Here is a 23,716-nt window from a genome sequence, read left to right as displayed (position 1 = left end):
TCAACTGTATTTCAACTTTCATCAAAGAGCTTACTAAAAACAAATAAACAAGACTTTGGAGAAAGATTACATTTTTCAAGGAAAAATCTTTTTTTAAACTGCGAGTCACATTTTTCGAGCAAATTATTTGTAAGTACATACTGTTCTAACTATTTATAAAAGCAGATCATGATGGGTCTCAACTTAAGAACATGTTATACAGGATCAGTTGGCACTGTTCCTTTTTTCCTGAAAAATGAAAATTTTTCTTTTAAAAATGTTTTAAGTATGTAACTTGCTCACACAGTCTTTTCAGCTCACTTAATTTTTGAGGTCTGACTGTGAACACAAATGTCAAGAACATGTGAATTTATATACAATCATCTCTAAGTACTTAAGGGTTGCCGGGTGACTGTGGTTAGTGGCGGACGGATGCTGATAAGATACTGTGTAAGTTCTGGGCAGAAACATCAATAGTCCTGCTTTATAAAATGTGCTCTGGAAGAATTCTCATCCTTTAAGTCTGGCATTGTGCCAAGAGCAGCATACACAGAACTCTCTTCTTTATGAGAAACTGTTTCTCGGGGGTAAATTTATATTGTCCTGCATGGGTTTTAAATGTGGGCTTGAAGGTTGTAGCCCCAGGGCGTTCTTAAGTAGTCAGGTAAACAATTAGTGTTGCAAATTATAAACGTGTTCAGTTTGGCTTTCTGAAGCTACAGCTCTGAGACCCACTGTGCCCTTCCTAATTTGGAAATATTTTAGTTCTGATTTTTATTTTGACATGTACCCTGCTATCTGCTTTTGTTGCTATTTCTAGCATCCCACGAGAGTTGCTTCCACGGTTGTCATAGTGCAGACAAACACTGAAGAAAACCAAGAACTCGGTGCTTTCATAAAGCATTTATTTTTATTTGAAAACATTATACAGGCATTACATTGCCACAGCCAGTCCATAGGGGAGCATGCAAATATCAAAAATGGAGAGTTTGTTCAACTTATCGGTGTAAATTTCCTTTTTGGTTCATATTTTCCATTTGCAGTGTCTGGATTAGTGTGCTTTGTTACGTGGTTCAACAATGGAATCCTACCCATGGGGTAAAATCCATACTGGTAGCTAGCTGGGGACTACTAAATGGTTATAAATCAAAAACAAACCCAAAACAAACAATACTACACGCTTGTCAAAGGTTAATAGCACAAGTTAGCAATCTCTAAACTAAACATTGAAACATTTTCATGGGACACAGTGGTGCAAATTTTTCTATTGCTTGGTCTACCTGGTTGTGTATTTCAGAGTTTGGAGCTGTGGAAAGGTATGACCAAGGCAAGCTCTGGCCCCAGTACAAGTTCTCATTGTGGAAGTGGGAAGCACCCCTTCTCTCTCGCTGGGGTTTAGAAGAGCTGTGGTTTGCTGAGCCAATCAAATTCTATACAAATTGCTAGTCTCATCGGTGGAGGAGAGAGTGTTCTCGGATTGAAAAGCTGACATTTTTGCTGGTGTCTACTGGGGTTATGAAATTTCAGAAACTAAAACAGCTAGAGTTAATGTTGTCCTACTCCCATTTCCCACCCCACTCCCAAAGGATCAATGTTTTTACACAGAAAAAAGAGTTTGTTCTTTGCTATTTTCTTTTTTCCAAAGGGTCAAACTGAAATTCCTGATCTCGGACAATTCAATATATTTTCAGCCTTTCTAAATGGAGATGAACCAATACAGTAAGGTACCCGGTGAGATGAATGTCTTGTGTACAATGATATTGGATGACAAAGGGTAGATAGTGAATTCACCTTAACATTCACACTTGGTTTCCATACAATGGAGTCAATTAAAATATCTTATAAAATAATTCAGATGGCAACTGTTAGTCATCTGATTGTGAAGCTTTTTGAAATTGAAATTTAAAAAAAATTCCTAGTCCACTGAGTCAACTTGGAGATACTTTCATCCGCTTATTTCTCATAAGACTTTACTAAGCATCTACAAATTAGTGTCATAAAAATGAATAAAAAAGACTAAAACATTTGGCTTAAAATAAATACTAAAAATGCAATAAATCAAGCAAATTATGCAAATCAAAGGAATGTAAACACAAAAATAAAACCACAGTCTTTAAAGGTCTTCAGATCTGAATGGACAAAATATTCAGAGAAAGGTATTTAATTGGTTTAAAAGGTAGCAGAGAGCAGACATTGGCAAAATTGTTTTGGCTTGATATAGCTTTAATGTTGATTCCCTTTTTCACAGAAAATAAAACATGTTTCTAAGGGGGCTGAATAGAGATGACCATAAAATCTGCACATCAGAGAAGACAATTTTCTTCCCCATCTCCAAGAGCAGGAATACCCATCCTGGGTGGAAGGCAGGCAGAGGGGCCTCATGGATGTTGACTGACAGCATGGGGTGCTTTTGCCTGCTGTACATAGGCCTTGTTCAGTCTATTTAAAAATGCTGACTAATGGGCTGGCCTGGTGGCGTAGTAGTTAAGTTTGCGTGCTCCGCTTTGGCAGTCCGGGGTTTGCAGGTTCATGGGTTCAAGTCCCAGGCATGGACCTACAGACCGTTCATCAAGCCATGCTGTGGCAGTATCCCACATACAAAATGGAGGAAGATTAGCACAGATGTTAGCTCAGTGACAATCTTCCTCAAGCAAAAAGAGGAAGATTGGCAACAGATGTTAGCTCAGGGCCAGTCTTGATTACCAAAAAAAACACCCCAAAATAAATGCTGACTAAACTGCAATCTATCGTTCAACTTTACAGAGACCCCACTGGTATTTTGCTTTGCTGGCTTAAGATGTATTGATTTGAATTGCCCAAAGTTTCATAAGCATTTATTTTTCCTTCACAAACTCTATAACTCCATTGAGGATCTTTTTGAATGGTATTGGAACCAGTCAACCTTAAAGACTATTTCACGTACTGACACACAGAATCTGTTCTAAATCATAGTGGTCTGTGGTGTTTCTTGATTTTCTGTGTTTGAAAAAAGGGCTATTTGAAGGGCAATAAAATTGGACTAGTGACATATCCCTCAAAGCCTTATCAGGACCCAGTAATATTCTGTGTATCCATAAGAACATTGTGTTGATATATTCTGCTCTTAAATGGATGCCAAATATGACCAAAATGCCAGACTTTTTTATTGCTAACGTCTTTACCACTACAAAGTGGCGAGATCAATCAAGCTACTGTCAGAGACTGCTCCACATCAGCACTTTGACTTTGTTGGGAGGCCACACAACCAATGATACTCTATAATAAAGGTAATTTCCATGCTGGTGTATTTCAAAAAAGGTGTCACACAATTAAGAGGATAGAGGACCATGGCTTTTTCCAATGCCTTGATTAATTTCCACATTATCACTAAGAAATATAAGGAAAAAAGGAAAATCAAATATACTTTTTGAAGAGAGGGTATAGGGAGGGGCAGAAAGATTTAAAAAAATATATATTACCCTAAACACAAATGTTATTATTTCTGGGGTTTTTCGTAAGCCACAGAAATGGAACATTCCTTATCCTGTTATTACAGGGACTTGATTAGCAGAATCACATGGCAAAACAGAAAGGCAATGGCCTAGAGTAATCAGAGATTGGAATATAAAAAGGTTACAATGTTTGTTTTATATCTATTCCTAGAATAGAGAATTATCTGGTCAGTTGCCCCTCCCCACAAGGGTCACAGCACAAACTACTTATTGAGCAGGCAATCCAACAGGTAACAGAGGAAACCATTAGCCACCAGGTCCATAGGATAAGGAAACTTCTCAGGGGTGGAGCTCCTGTGGCGTGCAACACTCACACAGACTGTGCAAAAAAATAAAGTATGATTCTTAAAAAGTGACTTGCCATAGAAAAGTGGGATCTATGTTAACTACATGTGGGTCTGGCAATAGTTCCCATCAGGAGTATAAAACATCCTCCTGAAAGTCAGTGTAATAACAGTAACAAGAATAATACAAATAATAATAATCATACTTGCTTTTGATTCAAAAATGTTCACAGTAATTAATGCAGGGGGATTGTGATCAGAATATACACTAGCCAGGCATCACTCCAAAGCCAGATGGATCAGAGCCTGTGTCTCGGGTGATGTTTACCTCGTGTCTTTTACAGGCTTTCAGATTTGCTACCTTGCAGTCCACCTGTGTAAACCGCACCTAATAAATACCTTTCTCTATGTACAATACAGAGATGATGGGTGAACACTTGGCCACCGGGTGGTCCTCGGGCAGGGAGGGCCTCATCCTAGGCCACACGAACATGGGGCTCCTCTTCAGTCTCCTGGCCCAGGCTGGTGTAGGTGACCGAAGGCTCCACCTGAGCTGTGGTTGGTAAGTCCACAACAGGTCCCGAAGGATTGCGGAACTGCTTGTATACTCGGGGGTCCTGGGCTATGTATGTGGACGTGGAGGAGTAGAGCACCAGCCCGATGAGGATGGTGAAGAAAGACAGGAGATAAAGTCCTGAAAACTAAAAGACACCACAGCAAGTCAGTTAGCAGCCGGAGCGGAACCACTTACACGTTAAGGAGGCACAGAGAGACGAGAGCGGAGCCGCTTCCTCCTGGAACAGGCGGCTCGATGAGTTGGCCAATGCTCTTGATGGAAAGTGAATTTTCTCTTCCTAAACTGGCTTGGTCTTATTGATTCTCCTTATCTTTCTTCTCGACTCTGTGGCAAACACAGAGGAACACTTAGCTAATTTTCCCTAAAACGCCAGTCTGAGTGCCTGATGTGGGAGAGCGAGCTCGGCACAAATTAAAATACATCAAGTTCAAAGCAGAGAATCTCCAATATCACTCAACGAGCAGTTGGTTGTTTCGGGTTTCATTAGACCCAGAAGAAAAATAGATATTCCATTTAAGGTTGTAATGAAGCTATAAACACCAAACCCCGCCCTGTCACAGCTGCATCAGAGTACTCTCCTTTCACCTTAATCCAATTCAGACACTATTTGTCTTCCTAGTAGGAACTGTTACTGACTTTGGTAACTATCTTTGCAATATTAGATTATCTTCTCATGGAAAGAAATAGTATAGCATCCCATTCTTGCTCCATTAATCTAAAAACAAAACTAAACAGGGCTGTATACACAGCATTTTGCTTCCTAAACTACTTGCTTGACAATTCATAGAGTTTTGTGGGAAAAAAAGAAAATATTGGTTTATACAGTGCCCAAGAATTTACATACGTTTTTGAAAAACTACAACTTCTGGACCTTCTTGAGTAGTTACACAGGAAGTAGTTACTTGAGTAGTTACTGGGGGAGAGTGAAATAACAGTATGAGTGTTGCCATTTCTGCTGTTTCATTTACTTCTTCATTCCTTCAGTCAATGAATAGTTTCTTTCATGTCTTCTCTATATCAAACAATGAACTTTGTATTGGTGAAAGAGAAATGAAAACATATGGTTTTACCATCAGGCACTTAATATAGGCTCTGGGGAAAAACAGAGGTACAGATAGACAAAAATAATACAATGACTTATGGCATTGCCAGATCTCATTTTAGTCAACAGCTTGTCCTAGTTTGACCACATCTTGCATCCACGGGAAAAAAAGGATCAATTTGATCTTCCTATTTTATTTTTTATGCTCATACTCTAAAAGAACTAAAAACTGGTAAAAAGACAAAAGTTAATTGGAAGCTGGAAGAAAGGCGAGCAGGAAAAGGATCCAGAGAATCTGTGAAGTAAGTTACAAGGCTATAATAAAGAGTTAAAAGATGGCTATAATAGGAAAGCCAGTCTTAAGAGTGGGACATAGAAAAGATATTCCTATGGCTAAAAGTCCCTGCTATGGTGGTGTTTGACTTTTTCTTCTTCTCTGTCTCCTCCTCCTCCCCACTTCCACCCTCACCCCTCTCCCCCCTCCTCCTTTTCTTTCTCTCTCTCCCTTGCAACAAGGTAACTCAGACTAAGGACTGTTTTCTGATTTTTTTCTAGAGCACTCCTCACCCTGTCCTTCAATTCCTTTCTTCTTCACATTCAAATCATATAACACTTCCTCATGCGGATTTTTATACTAGACTCAGCTTCTAACAGCTTCACTGAATGCACTTGAAATAATTAGTTCAGTTTTCCCCAATGAAAATAAAAGCGCTTTAGTCTTTGATTCATGATTTGTTTGTAAAATAAAATGGTGGGCAAAGAAGACCACTCACTCAGTCCTGTTGTATACGATCTCAGAAAACTTATTTACCCCCAAATTTGCTTCCTGATATTCGACATTCAGGAGCTTCACCCTTTATCTGAAACTTCGGTGAATGAAATGGGTTTGTTCCTAATATTACCATCATTGCAAATATTTTGTTGGTGATTTTCATTTTTAAAACTCCACTTGGTTGTCTCCAGTTTTGAGCAAAGAGCCTCGCAGCCTTGGGTGTGAGCCTGCCTCTGTTCAGCAGATGGAGGCATGGAGATTACGAATGGGGGCTTCGAGGTTAGAACTGCATTCCAAGCCCAAACTGGGTTCAAATCCTAGCTCCGCTACTTTCCAGCTGTCATTTTGGATAAGCTTCTTAACCTTTCCAGGTCCAAGTTTCCTTATTCCTTAAAATGGGGATAATAATTGTACCTACTCTATTGGTGGCTATAAAGATTAAATTAGATAAGGCATGTAAAGTACTTTTCTTAGTGCCTACCTTGCAGCCAGCATTCAGCTCATATTAGCTTCATTGTTCTTATTGTTGTTATTGTTTTGTTGTTATTGTTATTATAGCACTCTCTTATAATCAATGATTATGTAGATCAGAGTGTTATAATGCTCTTATATAATCATTGATTAAATTGCCTTTCTCCCACAGTCCCTTGACTATGAGACTGTGCCTTTCTGACCAGGGTCAAGTGCAAAGTCTGGCATCCTATAGGCATCTACTAAGTGTTATCTGCTCCTTGTTTTTATTTTGAATGAATGAATGAATTTAATTATGGAGAAGTTTCAGACTAAAGAAACAGTAAAAAAATCAGCCTGTACCCATGGGTATTTCAAATTTTTTAGCTTTAAACTCAATCCAATGTCATTTCTCATACCTAAACTGCTAAACAAAAACTCCTTGAAAGGGAAGTCACAGCACTGACCCTTAATCACTGAGTCCAAAAGTCATCTTCAAACCCGGGGTCAGTCAGAGGAGAGTGATGGGCCGTTGAGCTGGGAGGGACAATGCAGAAGGCAAGAGTCTGAGGTAGAAGGTAGAAGGCTGAGGGATCCTGATCAGGGGATTGGCACAGGAGGTGTCACTAACTTGGAGGGCACAGGATTTGGCAATTGAAATACCAACATAGGGTAGGGACAGGAAAGGGTCTGATACAGCACATCCAGCGAGAAAGATGTGAATTCCCCTCACTTTCTGATCTTGGCTCCCGTATTCTGACTTGATCGATATGACAAATATCTTAAAAATTCATTTTGTAAAGCTAACACCTTTGCCATTGTAAGAAATTATACGTGAATCATTCCCTTTTTGGACACAGAATCATCAAGTTGAATGATAAATCCACTACAAAGCATTTTCCTGGACACAGCCTTAGAAGGACTTTATTTCCAATGCATTTCCACTTAATTCATGCAGAATTCATTCCAAAATTGTCCAAAATATAGATATCATGGAATTTTATATGACAGAGGCACCTTGGAAGTCACCCAAGAGGTTTTATTAATAGATGGTGGAGAGAGTTTTCACTTAACACAAGCCCAAAAAGGGAGCAGAAAGACAAGCATTATGATTAATCTGGATAAATACTGAATGTTAGAAATAATTACAGAAGGATTTGATGTTTTAAAAAGTAAGAAAAAGTTTCATCTTTTTTCTCCCTATAGATTGATAGAGGAAAAAAGATAATCTAATCAGGGTACCTAAGAGGATGGCCCTCAGTTCTGGAGGCTGCACTTATCCTGGTAGAGCATTCATTCAAAAAACCAATCAATTAAACAAAAACTCTTTATATTCCTGGATGCTTCACTTGTTAATTGCAAAGAAATATGCATTTCTAGTTCCCTAAGCAAAGAGAACAGGAACTGTTCTGGATCACTCGACTGTTGATCACTTGACCACTCTGTAGTTCCTCTCCGAGTTACAGATAAGGCAAATTTCAGGTACAGGCTTGCTGTCTCCATTTAAGAACACGGGCTGCTGTCTGAAGTGTTCTTTGTGGTCCTCCCAGTGCACAGCAGCCCTTCAGAAGACGCTGTACGTTCTGTGCCGCAGACACACTTTTGCCTGCATTTTATCTGAGCTGTAGAAGCTGAGAAGGGGTGCACCCTGCATTAACACCACCACACTGCACGCACTGTTTACTTCGCTGCTGCCTTTTTCCATCTTGACGGGTCTCTTTGCTAACAAGGGTCAAGCTCTCATGGTACATAAGGAGAATGCCTGTGTGTTGCTTAGAGCAATCTGACTGGGACACAAGCCACTGTCCAGAAGGAGGTGGCTTGGAAGACTGATGATAAGGATGTACAAAGCTCTTTAACCTCCAACTAGGAATTAAAAATCCAGCTCTTAACCAGCAGGCATCTCAATATGATTACCATTTAGTTAATGAGACATTCAGTACATCAACTGAGGACAGATCAAATTTTCATTTTAGCTTTGGTATTAAACATGTTGAGTTTTAATAAACTAATGACTTCAGTGGGCCTAGCCCATACAAGTAGAAAACCACTGAATATGAAACCATTTCAAAGTACATTTATAAATATACTAACTAGAATAGAAGAAGAAGAGGGCAATTTTCAAGGGCAGCTTTCTTTTTCTAGCTTGACTAACAAGATGGCAGAGGTGAGTGGAAGAGAACATGGGCGATCCACAGAGAGGCGTAAGGTGGAGCATGAGGTGATTCTGGGTGAAAGGTCTACTTTTACTGAACACATGCACCAACCACTCTATTTGGTAGGCCCAGTTTTTCCTTCTTTGCTGGACAGTGCACTTTAAAAGAGGCCTTTTGTGGTGAATGCCTCTGTGTATACGGCTTTTATAAGGTTTCTGATGTTGGGCTCTGGTCATTTTTGCTCAGTGACTCCACTTGTACCTATTAATGAAATGTTAAAAGATTCTATAGCTCTTAAAGGGAGATGTATGGCAGTTCTATCTCCAGAAAAAACAAAGATTTAATGGAAAAAAGAAACTATGTTACTTGTGAGAGGTAGAAGAAAGACCCGGAAAAGAGCAGTTGGTGAGGTTTCTTAGGAAAGTGGAGTACAGAGGAATGAGATTTGGGTAAAGCTCCTGGAGTAAGCTGAGGAAAACAAAGATATTTAGGTTTGGATCCAATTTCGATCTAACTTGGAGAGCTGAGGAAGCTCAGAGAAAATACAATTGGAAGGAGGGAGAAAATAAGGTCTAATTAGAAAGAAAGAAGATACAAGTAAAGAAAATTTCTCAATAGCTAGGAGGAAAGAGGGCTGCAGAGCTGGATGGATAATCAACAAATAAGAACTCTTTTCTAAATTAAGCCAGCATGTATTCTCTCTCTCTTTGTCTCTCTCTTTTTGTGTACACACACACACACACACGCACACACACTCATACACACACACACACTCATACACACACCCCTCGTAGGACACTACTGCTGACCTGACAGGATCTGCCTTCTGAACTTTTCTTGACAGAAGATGAATAGCCTGAAAGAACACTACTCCTAAAGGTTTCTCGTGTGTGGCAGGTGAGCAAGGGACAACGCTTTCAAGCACTCATGTGTTCCCAAGGCTATCTATGACGAGAGAAGGAAGTAAATACCAAATATCTCGGACCACAGCTCAGGGACGACATTATTGCCAACACTTCAAAAGAAGTGTTGTTTTGCCCAAACAAGGGGGCTCTACTGGATGTGAGACTGCCACTGAAAGAAGCATGCCATTTGGAAATGGGATAACGGTAAGAGTTGACACCAATTCCTGAACTGCATAAGGAAGTTGCTCAGAAATTAACTCAAGGGTATTTCTAAGTGTTCTTAGACATGGTTTTTGAGATGTATATTTCACATATACAAAGGCTATGTGGCCACAATAAGGATTTCCTTTCTAGTTCTTATTCAGGTTTATTCGTTTAAACAGAAACAGATGTAACTAAACCTTGCCACATTTTTAACTCATTAGCAGAAAACATGTAGGAGGTAGGAGCCTGGGAATCTGCAAACTTAGCAGTTGCTTCAGAAGTCAACACAACCTGGGTTAGTACTGAGCAGTGACTGGTCATTCCCAAGGTTATATGGCACAGGCTGGCAAATGTGAGGTTCAAGAGCTGCTGGGAAGAATTTCTATTTCCATTAGCCTGGCAATTTCAGCAGCAAGCTATGCCCTGGGAAAAATTAGACTTTTAGTTAAGTTTGTGAAAACTGTCCCCAGTACCCTGCAAGAAAAAAAAGTGTTCTTCCCCTTATACTGCCATACTCTGTGATACAAAATGCGCATATAAAGATAAGTCACCTGGCACATCTAACTAAGATTTCTAGATACTTCCATACTCTGTGATATAAAATGCACATATAAAGATAAGTCAACTGGAACAACTAACCAGAATTTGTAGCCCAAGAAGGAATGGATAAGCCCAATTCTGTTTCAAACCAAACCAGATCACACAGTTTGGAGGTCCTAGGTCCCAGGGTCGTTTAAAGACTCATCAGTGACTAAGTAAAGCAAAATGCCAATTAAAAGAGTGATCACAATTAAATATAATGCTGCTATCGTGGAATTTTTAAACCCAAGGCTGACAAAATTGGATCTCATAACTAAAAGGGGAGCCTAGGGTCTCTTGAGTCCCCAACTGATATGTGGATTGAAGGATGGACCCTTTGGGCAATGGTTAATCTGTTGAGTGTCCTAAAGGTGGGAAGGAGAGGACAGCTCACCAACGACAACACATCTCTCAGGAGCCGTGTGTGTCTCAGAGGGGTGTGGACCACACCTTGAGCCTTGGAGTGGAATGGTGGGGAGCAGAACCAGAGGAAGCTGGCCACTGCTGGGCAGACGATGAGCCGTGGCCTGAGTGGGACCCTGTGACAAAAGGCTCTGCTTGGTCCTGACCTGTTTCTGCTAGGTCTGAGCCAATTGCTATTCAGGGCAAGGAAACTAGACGGACCTGGCTCCACAGAAATGCCAACATAAACAAGTTGATGCTTGACCTCCTAATTTTGGCTCTGCACTAAACTAACAATATCATTTTTATTATTATTAAGAGTATTTAAAATGCAAAAGTTCGACTTCTGAGTTTACCGAACTGGAGAAAAATTGCCTGGAGAGGCCGGAGCTTTTTCAAATTCTTTGGAACGGCCTCATTATCATTCTCTCTCCTACTCTTGCCTCCTCTTATTTCTCCTCTTCCTCTTTTTTCCTCATTCCTTTTTTCCTTAAGAAAAAAAACGCACTAAGTCCCGCTGGTTAAGTATTGCAATATTTCTTCTTCTAAGTCCTACCACGGAAAATACCAAATGTGGGCATGGCACCCGATCTACCAACAAAGACCAAAATTGGTTATCTTTAAAGACCAAGAATACTGACCTCCACCCTCTCTCCCCATTCTTTCTCCAGTTAGGAGATGAAATAATCTCAATTTGATGCTAATGTAATCAAGACAGAAAAAAAATCAATGAGTGCCTCAGTCAAAATGCCAAATGATCTCTCCATTCAAAGCAGAAAACTGAGGCACTCCTAGGATTTATCCTCCAAACATCACGTTGTTAAGGAGAGAAGGAGCAACCAGTGCCCTTGCCTCTCTGTGGCCTGACACTGTCACCCAGGGCAAGGCTGTGGCCCCCACTGCAATCAAGCTGGGTTTATGAGGCCTTCTGTTTGGTTTGCAAAATAATTCATTTGGCAGTATAATTTGTACAACCAATCACATGTAAGGCCAATAAAGTTTCTTTTACGGGCAAGTATCTTCCCCTGCAGGTAATTTCACACATGAGTACAGCAATAGGGAGCTAAAAGTGGATTTCTGCCATTATCTTTTATATGACTAACAGACACTTTCACTTGGTTTGATGAACTGCTAGAAGTCCTCATTCATGAAGATTTCTATTCTCTGAGGCCCAGCAAGAGAAGACCATAATAGCCAAGCCAGCAATGGCACCAAAGAGGCCTACTCTGTGGGAGTGTTTAGTCATAGGCTCAGCTACAACAAAGGCTGTTCGATGGCTCATTTATGTCACCTTCTTGTGCATCATTCTTATTATTACTAGTCAAAAAGGGATTATGTTTGTGTGTGAGGTACACTGAGCAGCAGCCCTTACTCCCATGTTTGGACTCCTGCATCACAAGACATCTCTTTTCCCTCCACACAACACAGAGGTGCACACTGGGTTGGAGTGACTTTGCAGAAGGATGAATTTTAAAGCCAGTGAAAGATACTTAGTTTATAGAAGTGATGATGCTGCAGCTCAACACATCTCAAAGAACACCTGTTACAGACCAGTGGAATCCAGAGGTGGAAATGGGAGTGGCACCACTCATTATTTTGCCTAGTGATCCACTATAAAATTTCTGCTTCTTGTCATTGCAACTGTATGCTCTGCTGATCTAAAAGTCTCAGTTCCAAAGGGAGGAATGTTTCCACCAGGAGACAAAACAGTGATTCCACTGAACTGAAGATTAAGACCGCCACCTAACCACTTTGAGCTCTTCATGCTTCTCAATTAATAGGCAAAGAAGAGAGTTTTTGTCATTGTGCTGGCTGAGGTGACTGATCCTGGTTACAAGGGGAAATTGGGCTGCTACTTCACGATGGAGGTAAGGAAGAATCTTGAATACAAGGATCCCTTAGGCATCACTTAGCATTACCATGCCCTTTGATTAAAGCTAACAGAAAACTTCAACAACTCAATCCAGGAAGGACTAGTAATGTCCCAGACTCTTTAGGAATGAAGGTTGGGTGGCCCTACCAGGTAAAGAACCATGATCAGCTGAGGTAATAGCTGCAGACCGATGGAATACAGAATGAGTAGTGGAAGAAAGTAGTTATAAGTACCAGCTACAATAACATGACCAGTTACAGAAATGAGGACTGTAATTGTCATGACTATTTACTCTTTATTTTGTTATGAATATGTTTGTGTGTATGTAAAATATCTTTGTCTTCTCCCTTCTCTTATCCCCTACCATAAAAGATGTAGTGACTTTACATCATAGGATTTAAGTATTCTCAACTTTACATCATAGTATTTAAGTGACAGGATATCAATGAAAGGAGTGAATATCCCCCAAGATGCTTGCATCCTCTCCTGGGAAAAAGGTTACTGTGTTTTCGGTCATGTGCAGGATAGTTGTATCATGTTAGGCACAAGTATGACCTAGTTATTGTCTTTATTCTGAGAATAAGTATGATTTAAGGAGATGTGTATATGGGTGGTAAGTTGACAAGACATAGACATGAGATAGTTAATTTTATGTGTCAACTTGCCTAGGCCATAGTACCTAGATATTTAGTTGAACACCAGTACAGATGTTGCTATGAGCGTAATTTTTAGAAGAGATTAACATTTAAATCAGTAGACTTTGAGTAAAGCAGGTTACCCTTCATAATGTGGATGGGCCTCATCCAATCAGTTGAAGGTCTTAAGAGAAAAAGACTGAGGTTCCCCAATGAAGAAAGAATTCTGTCTTTGGACTCAAGTGCAACACCAACTCCTCCCTGGGTCTCCAGCCCGCCAGACTGCCCTGCAGATTTCAAACTTGCTAGCCTCTACAGTTGCGTGAGCCACTTTCTTAAAATAAATTTCTCTATCTATCTCTGTCTCTAGATTTGACAATAGATAGATAGATAGGACTATATATAGAAATAGACAGAGATAGAGATAAAGATAGATAGGTACACAAACACACACATCTTATTGGTTCTATTTCTCTACAGAAGCCTGAATGATACGATTGCTAACATGAAAATCTGTTATAGTGTTAAAGGTCTTAACGCTAATGTAAACTTTCCTAACAAGTTCTCTTCACGGCAAGTTTTAGAATGGAGGGTTTAGTGATATTTTCCAGGAAATACCAAGTGGTGGTTCCCAGGATGAGCTCTAGAGTCAGAATGCTGGGGTTTGCATCTCTGCTACTTCCTTGTTTTGTGGTCTTGGACAAGTTCCTTCCTTCTCCATGCCTCTGCTCACTCATCAGTTAACTAAGGATAATAATGCTACCTGACATATGAGCCTGTTGTGAGCATTAAATTATATATATATCTACCTTTTGGTGCAGTGTTTGGCACATAGTAAATTTCCATGAATGTCAGCTATCGTTATCTTTATATCACAAAGTGTAAATGCTAAAGCGAAGATAGATATAGAAACTCTCCTCAATAGCTCTTTCTGAAAAGTTCAGCCTGAATTAAGTTGAACTACAAATGCATTTACAGAATTGCAACTTAAAAGAAGAGAGCAACAACCCATCTGGAGTGGAAGGCTTTTTTGTCAATGCAAATAATAAACCCCCGGTTTATAGGTTTGGTGTTTGGACTTATTTATGTTGTTTTCTTACCATGAAGCATAATTACATAAGTCAAAAGAATGCTCATCAATTCCTATCCTGCCTCACCTTGTTTATTAATTTTGAGCAACTACTCCCCATTGGCACAAATTATGTTTGAGCATCCATGAGTCTATTTAAGTTTAGCAATTCATTTTGCTCCCTCAGTGTGTTGGCTGAAAGCGCTCCCCCCAAATACATCCAATTCCTCATCTCTAGAAGCTGTGAATGTTAGTTACCCTATTTGGAAAAAGGTCTTTGTAAATGTGATTAAGGATTTTGAGATGATAGATTATCCTGGGTGCTCCGCACTAAACTGTGCCTCCCGCCAAGTTTGTATGTTGAAGCTGTGATCTCCAATGTGTCTATATTTAGATATGGTCCTCTATGGAATTAATTAAGGTTAAATTAGGCCATAAAGGTAGATTAGTATCCTTAGAAGAAGAGACACCAGAGAGCTCTTTCTTCCACCTCCCCCTAACGCCACATATACACACAGAGGAAAGGCCACGTGAAGACATAGTGAGAAGGTGGTTGTGTACAAGCCAGGGAGACAGCCCTCACCAGAAACTGAACCCTGCTGGACCCCGATCGAGGACTTCCAGCCTCTGCAAGTGTGAGAAATAAACTTTTGTTGTTTAAGCCACCCAGCCTGTGGCGTTCTGTTATGATACCCTGAGCAGGATAACATTCAGGGGTTATTCAGCTGGGCCCTAAACGCAATCGCATGTGTTTTATAAGAGGGAGACAGAGGAAGATTTTCGACATGCAGAGAAGGGGATGTGAAGACAGATCAGAGAGAGATTTGAAGATGCTCGCCTTAAAGACTGGAATGATGCAGCCGCAAGCCAAGGAATGTTGGCAGCCACAGAAGCTGAAAGAGGAAAGAAACAGATTCTCCCCTAGAGCCTCTGGATGGAGCATGGCTCTGGTGAACCTTAATTTTGGCCCAGTGAAACTGATTCCAGACTTCTGGCCCCCAGAACTGTGAGAGAATGAATGTGTGTTGTTTTAAGCCAGCAAGCTTGTGATAATCTGTTACAGCAGCCATATGAAACTAAAAGACTTAGTAATTAATTATTCATTCAATAACTGAGCTTAACTGTGAACTGAGACCCTAATTATCACCTCACCATCCATCCATTCAAGAAACACTTATTGAGTTCCTACTATGTCTCACGTGCTGGGGATACAGTGATAAATAAAATGGTTATAACTCCATTCCTAGTTTCCAGTCTACTGTGGGAGACAGACTAAAAAAAGTTGAAGAACTTAATCTGGAATATGATTTTGGGAAATACCATGAGGAAACAAACAGATACCAGGATGATGTGAGAGTGTGGTGGGAGTTACTTAGATAGTTAAGGAAGCCTTCTCTGAAGATGAGGAATTGAAGTTGAGACCTGAAGGATTAGAAGCAGCAGCTGTGGGAGGAGCTTGGTGAAGAGCAGTCCAAGCAGAGGGACATCAAGAGCAAAGATCCCAAGGAGAAAAGGGCACGACTAGTTCTAGGACTGGAAGGACAGCCAATGGCACTGGTGTTTAATGCTTAATAGTGACTCACAGTTGAGTGCTTACTCTGTACCAGGCACTGTTCGATAGGATTCACATTATTCATCTTCTTACTAACTCATGAGGAAGCTAGGATTATTTCTCCCTTTCTAACAGGAAGGCCTTGAAGCACAGTATGGTGGGAAAGTGTCAGGAGTGGAGTTGGGGCCAGAGGAGCACAAATACTCAAGAAAAGTGGTTAGGCCCTCAGGGGTCAGCAGGGCATTTAAATTTTGCTCAGAAGGCAATGAGAAAGAAGCATTAAAGGGTGTTCAGCAGAAGAGAGTATAATCTGATTGGTGTTTTAAAAGGATCATTCTGGCTGCTGGTGGGCTATTAACTGTAGCGAGGAAGAAGTGGAAGCAGGAAGACCAAGAGACTAATGGTCTAAATGAGAGATGGTGATGGTTTGAGCTAAGATGACAGCAGTAGAAATGTAAGAGAATCCATTTAGGAGGAGAATCCACAGAACTTGCTGATGGATTAGATGTGGGGAGTGAAGAAGAGAGAAATTAAGACAACCTCAGTTACCGAAGCCGACTATTCTGAGGGTATATGATTCTTTTCTAAGCATTTTTCATGGTGCATTTATTCCCCTATTTTCACATATCATCTCTTTAAACAGAGAGGATTTACACTTCACATTTTCTACAGTACTAATATAAGTTGTATGTTGTTCTAGGTATAATTCCTGCCAATATTTACTGTATAAAGTCCTCCCATTTCTCCACTGATCTCCTCTCTTGCAAGCCTAGAAGCGTTCTAAGAAGAGAGTCATATTTAGGAAAGTACAATTAATAACAGGTCTAAATTAAGTATGATAATCATAGCAAATAATCTATTGTCTACTTCCTCCACAGTATTTTCATGTATATCACCTCATTTCATTTTCAATAAACCAACCCCTCAGAGAAGCACGGAGTCTCATGATGAACACCATGGAGCTGAGGAAGTGGAAGATACGGGCAGGTTTAGTAGAGTGCTTAGGGCATGTAGTGACAGCTGACACAGTGCCCAGAGGCCTTGATTCTCCACCCAATTCTCTTCCCATTTCCTAATTGCTTGGCTAACTTCATTTCAACATAATTCTTTTTGTTTCTTCCGTTCCCTATATTCAAAGTTCTAAGGACAATCCATATCTCTACTGCATAGGGGAAAGACTCAACTTTAATTCATCGTATCTTGGAACTAACTTAATGGGTTATTGATGAACTTGGAAGCTGTTCTTTCTCAATTCATGGAAATGAACAATCATCAAGAAATATTATCACGCCTGAGGGAGGGGGAAACAGCTTGACAAAATGAAAAATGAACCCTCCTGCAATCATATTGGAATTCTTTATTTCCTCCTCTGACATGTACCTGGTGGTGGCAGGAGAGATAGAAAAATGAAATAAATGAATGAGTAATTTATTAAAGAACATCATGATGTGGCAGCTGTCAAGAAAGAAATCGTATTATGGCTTTAACAGTTAATCAATTTTTTTTCTAAATAAGAAGTATGGTACCTGATAAATAGCTGCCATTTTCCCTTAAATAGCACTCAACATTCACTTTTTAACTCCAGAATATCACTGAGAAGTATTGCCATTGGGCCCAGAATATTTGGTTATTCCATAATAAAATCTTATAATATCCTTATTGTTACATTTTATTATATAATCCTTGAAATCCATGGAGAGCAATAAAAACTGTGACATTCAACAACACTGTTACCTTCTTTTTACCCTTTTAAATTAAACTTTGTACCTATTATAAAAATAAAATTAAACTAATGTCTTAAGATTTTAAAACAATGTGAACTTTGGGTTATGTCACTATTAAATAAACACATTTAAAAAATCAAAATCTAGAAGTGTCCCCTAAATTTGACATCCATGAACTGATATATCCACAACCATCGATATGTCTCTCTCTCTCTCTCTCCAGTTTTGAGGGAGATGGGAATGGTCAGACATCACTAGGCTATAAAGAGTTTTGTCACTTGGAAATGAACTTCTTTACCGTCATGTTAGCTTGTATGCAAAATGATCTCTTTTCTCTGGACATGTGATTCTGGGAAGGTTAATTTGATAACATGATTGCTATTATCTGATACTGCTGTTTCTTCTGGAGCACACTATATGTACAAAATCAGTTTAGAATGGGCTCCCTTCCTCCAGATGCCTTTGCTTCATCCTTCTCTGTAAGCTATGGCTTTAATATTCCTTCCCTTTCACATCTCAGCTCAGGGCTACTGGTTTGCAATGGCACCCCACTCATTCCTTTATGTAAAATGAAAACAATAAACCAATAAACTGAAAATATTTCACTGTATTGTATGTATATCACAGACATCCTTATAAAAAAAACTAGCAGATAGAGCCTTCGGTGCCATCAAGAATTCAAATAGGAGGCTGATACTCCACTTATTCTAAATCTGGGTAGAAATTATTACGATTAGCTTTGAAAGTGCCCATTAGTGGACAAATGGATAAAGAAGATGTGGTATACATACACAATGGAATACTACTCAGCCATAAGAAAAGATGAAATCTTGCAATTTGTGACAACATGGATGGACCCTGAGGGTAGTGTGCTAAGTGAAATAAGTCAGATGGAGAAAACCAAATACTGTATTAATTCACCAATATGTAGAAGATTAAAAAAAAAGACACAAAAACTTGAAAATAACAACAACAACAAACAGATAGACACAGAGAGTAGACTGGTGGTTACCAGAGAGGAAGGAGGAAGTTGGGGAGGGCGAAAGGGGTAAAAGGGGACATGTGTGTGGTGACGGATGGTGATTAGACTTTGGGTGGTGAACATGATGTAATCTACACAGATATTGAAATATAATGATGTACACCTGATATTTATGTACTATTATAAACCAATGTTACCTCAATAAAAATAAATAGCTTTGAAAACAAGTCTGCACACTTGAGGTGCAAAGAAATTTGTAACATTTCGTTGTATGGCTTTCAGCAGCTTTATTAGTGCTGTAGTTTGCAGGAGCAATGGCTGTTTCCTGGTGCCGAAGGCTAGGAACAGTTCTAGTCTACATCGGGGTCAGTAAACTAACAAATCTGGCAGCTGCCTGGTTTTGCCAATAAAGTTTTCTTAGAAGACAGTCATGTCCATGGCAGAGTTGAGTAGTTGTGACAGAGATTGTGTGGCCTGCAAAGCCTGAAATATTTACAATCTGGTGTCTAGACTAGATATTTTATATATATAAAATCTGGTCTCTAATCTAGAACACTGCTGACCCTTATGAATACAGACACATGAGCAAATATAGGTATAGATATGGAAATATCGTATGTGATAATGTGATAATGACTCATTTTATAATTTTACTGTGGGGTGACTTACAAATAATAAATCTGAATATTAGATATGATTTCTCTATAAATAGAATACATTTCTGGGGCCCGCCCGGTGGCGCAGCGGTTAAGTGCACACATTCCGCTTCTCGGCGGCCCGGGGTTTGCCAGTTTGGATCCTGGGTGAGGACATGGCACCGCTTGGCAAACGCCATGCTGTGGTAGGCGTCCCACATATAAAGTAGAGGAAGATGGGCATGGATGTTAGCTCAGGGCCAGTCATCCTCAGCAAAAAGAGGAGGATTGGCAGTAGTTAGCTCAGGGCTAATCTTCCTCAAAAAACGTAAATAAAATAAAAAAAAAAGAATACATTTCTTAGCAAATTTTCAACCTTTGATGTGAGTCCCATTCTTCCATTCCCCATGACACTGTATATAGTTGCTATGGCATTGAACTGGTTTTCTAATCTCCATGTTCCCTTGAGATGTTCCCTAAGCAACCCATCAGTTCAATCAAAGAACGAATCAAAACAGTGGCTTGCTATTGTGGGATCTAAATTTTTTTACTTTTCAGCCAGTTTCATCAACTTGAGATGTAAAGAGTCCACATCAACCAAAATCTTTTTTGCTTATGTGAAAATTCCTAAATAACGTTCAGCCTAGGAAACGGAAGCTTAACCTGTAGTATTTCTTGTAGAAATACGTCTTTCATTGAACAAATAATTGCCAGGCACTGTAGTCACCAGAGATCCAGCAGAGAAGGAAACATGTGTGGCTCTCATCATCCAGAGCTTAGTACTTACTTCTTACATAAAGCCAGTCCTTTCATTTAAAGGTAGGACTGGTTAGTACACAAAGGAAATGCCAATACACCAATATGGTCCTCTGCTGCTAAGCCCTCCACAGAGCAATGGGAAACAGCTACACACACCTGCACAGACGTGCCTGGTTCCGCATAGCATCAAGAAGGAACTGGGTGTGAAACTGGTAACCAAAATCTACATTCAAGTTAAATTGAGTTACATCGTGAATTTGAGGCCCCACAGAAGGGTTTACAACATATTTATATAAAAAATAAAACCACATCCCGAAATATACTTAAATGAGAAAGAAACTAGGCATGTGACTAAGTTAGTGCTTAGCAATATAATGAGCGAAGAGTTTTAGTTACATAAAACTAATGAGGTAAACAAACACAAAGAAGCACTTTAATTTTTTTCCATATTTGTCATTTATAACCAAGACTAAATCATATAGAACCTTCTAATCAGTGTCTAATTGCAATTTTGTCCATTTTTCAATGACAGAGATTTGTGCTTAGATTTCCTTTTTATTTGATGGGATTGCGAGCTTTATGTATTTTGCAACTAAAAATAATCTTATTGTTTTACGATTACAAAAGTAACAAACATTATTATAGTGTTTCAGTAATATAGAATTTACGCAATACCTAAAGGGGTGAAGAACATGAAATTCAAGCACTCACAATTCTACTATCCTTAATAATGGCATTATTTACTGTGTTCACTGTGCCGGACACTGCGGTAAGAGACCTACATGCACTATTTCATTTCTATACAGGAACCCCTGACGCTTCACCTTATACAGTGTCCACTAGTCCACTATTATGACCCCCCTTTTGCGGATGGGAAAACTAAGATTGAGAGAAGTTAAGTAACTTTGCACAGGCTGTGTAACTGGTAGCATCAGGGGTTCCCGTATAGAATTTAGGGGGTCTGTAAACCCGGACAAGAAACCTAGACTTTGATTTTCATTGACATCTAACCAATATTTAGCATTTCTTCATTATAAACGTAAGCAAGGAGCTACATGAGTATTAGCAACACCTTAGACTTTTTCGCCAACAGAAATCTGATGTATTTTCATATCACATTACAATTGCCGCAGGTCTCTCCAAATACTGCTTACACTCATCACTGCTTTGAAATGACAGTAGTTATTAGATGTGCTTCTAGACCTTGTGATTTGTATGTTACTATATCATCACGTTTAAAAATATTTTGATAACTTTATTTTAGTACAATCAGCCTGCTTTGTAACGCTATGTCTTTTATTTTAGACATTTAAAAACACTGTGGAAGGGATCTTCACCAGACAGCCAAAGGGACCCATGACACAAAAATGTTAGGGACCCCTTGGTAGGGAGCAAGCTGAAATTCACACCCAGGCGGTCTGACTCCAGAGCCTGGGCTCAGACTCGCCGGAACTCTCCGTTCTGCCTGCCCTTGGACTCGCGTCCACATTTGGGTGACTACACTTTCAGATCTCCCTCCAATCTGGAGAGAACTGATTAAGGGGTGATTAGGCAAACAGAGAAAAGTCAAGTAAACATTCTCAGGAACAGAAACTCTTCCCGCTTCCTCACATTCTCAAGGAGGCAGGGGGGCATTGGGGCTTGCCATTATCTGGGCGCTGAGGTGAACTCGGGGATCAGTTCAAGGACATCAAGGAATTGTACCCATGGGAGTGGGACGCTTCATAGACCAAGGTGACCTACAAGGGTAAAGACATCAGAGATATTATTCCCAAACAAAAAGAACCCAGAGATATGATGCTTGTGGGCTCTTTTTGGGGGAAAAAACCCACCATCAAATTCTTCAATAATAAAATCCGCTCACTCAAAAGATTGAAAAGGACTGGGGACAGTACTCAAGTTTTAAAAACAAAAAAACCCCCAATATCTATAAAGTCCTGAGAAAAGGAAAATGTACCCTAGGAAGGTTATCTTTTGAATACAAATATAAGAAATGTTTTCAAGGAAGCAAAGACTTGGGAAATACAACCCCTATGAACACTTCCTGACAGACCCACCCCTAGCCCAATAGCACATTTGCAGTGACTATAACGTCTTCCTTCTTCAAGGCTGGAAAATATTGTCTATAAATGGACAAATTGCACTGTGGACAGCCTGGACAGCTGTACATAGCAGCCCTGCTTCTGGACAATACCAATAGGGATGAAATTCAGCTAATTAAGAGATAAGTCAAAATAAGGAATTCAGAAGAGCCTGTATTTCAGAGACTGGTGGTATAGCAAATGTAGTAAGTATGGAAATATAGCTTAAAAACCATAGGGAGTATATTGGTAGAAATTAACTATAAAAATAATTGACAACATAAATATGGTACAATAGAAGTCAGGAAATGAGGAAGGAACAGTATTAATTATTTTTCAAAGAAAAGAGTAAAGACTCTCAAAACTTTAAATATAGAGTTGAAAAAAAGTCTTCCAGAGTGGCCCAGTGGCGCAGCGGTTAAATGCACACATTCCGCTTCAGTGACCCGGGGTTCATCAGTTTGGATCCTGGGTGCAGACATGGCACTGCATGGCAAGCCATGCTGTGGTAGGTGTCCCACATATAAAGTAGAGGAAGATGAGCACGGATGTTAGCTTAGGGCCAGTCTTCCTCAGCAAAAAGAGGAGGATTCGCAGCAGATGTTAGCTCAGGGCTAATCTTCCTCAAAAAAAAAAAAAAGAAAAACAAAGTCTTCCATCCCTGGTAGTCCCAGAGCCGTGTGGAGTGGTGGCTCTGCTTTAGCCTTTAATGTCTGACCCAATCTTTGTTCTTTATCTTAGCAAACTGATGCTCTGATTTCTATGAGCTTGAGTCATTAATATTTTGGTCCACGGGAGATGGCTCCATATAGGTCTGTTGACAAAATTAGGTGTCTGAGTGTGTAAGTGCGCCAGACTGTGCACCCCGGTGACAAACACATCCCATTCATTCTCCTGGCAGACAACTAGCTGGATTTTCCTGGCTACAGTATAGTCCAACCACAAGCCTTTCCATGTGAAACTTCTGCAACACCTCTAGCTCATTCCATTCTTCCTTACAGCTTGTCCTGATGATGTGAGTTCCAAATATCTGTTTGTGACATGGAGTTTATGAATAGATCCATGAAGAAGGAGCTTGGACTTCTGGCTATTACTCCAGACCTGTCTCATAATTTACCCCCAACTTCTCTAATCCTTCCAATATTTCTGGTAAACGGAAATTGCTAATGTGGATAGAAATTGGCTATTTGTTCACTAAACCCATTTTCTTTTCTTCCTGCACAAACAGCTTGACTACATCTCCCAGACTCCGTTGCAATTAGGTGTGACCATGTGACTGAGTTCCAGTCAATAAAAGGGGGAGGAGATTATGTACATCACTCTAGACATGGCCATAAAGGCCTCCAGGCTGTCTCACAGACAGCCCTGCAGAGGACTCCAGGGGCCTGGCCCAGGGGCTGGCCAACTTTTTCTTAAAGGTCTAGATAGTAAGCATTTTAGGCTTGTGGGCCACACAGTCTCTGTCATAATACTCAACTCTCTTGTTGCAGTACAAAAGCAGCCATGGATAATACATAAAGAAACGAACATGGCTACAGACTTCCAGTTACAAAATAAATAAGTCA

At 39.9% G+C, this 23,716-nt stretch overlaps 1 protein-coding gene across 1 annotated transcript in view; it reads right to left on the bottom strand.

The window, feature by feature from the left end:
* Positions 1 to 870: 870 nt before the first annotated feature.
* The window catches only part of SLC35F1 (solute carrier family 35 member F1), a 371,121-nt gene continuing 348,275 nt past the window's right edge, over positions 871 to 23,716 (bottom strand). The window contains exon 8 of the mRNA XM_044757468.2: positions 871 to 4,455. Coding sequence (XP_044613403.2) covers positions 4,231 to 4,455 — 225 coding nt within the window. The 3' untranslated portion in view covers positions 871 to 4,230. The remainder of the gene's footprint in view (positions 4,456 to 23,716) is intronic.

The sequence above is a fragment of the Equus asinus genome, chromosome 24 (genome assembly GCF_041296235.1).
Source record: "Equus asinus isolate D_3611 breed Donkey chromosome 24, EquAss-T2T_v2, whole genome shotgun sequence".
Classification (NCBI taxonomy): Eukaryota; Metazoa; Chordata; class Mammalia; order Perissodactyla; family Equidae; genus Equus; species Equus asinus.
Note: the sequence above shows the minus strand (reverse complement) of the source record. Positions and strands in the feature narration are given on the sequence as shown.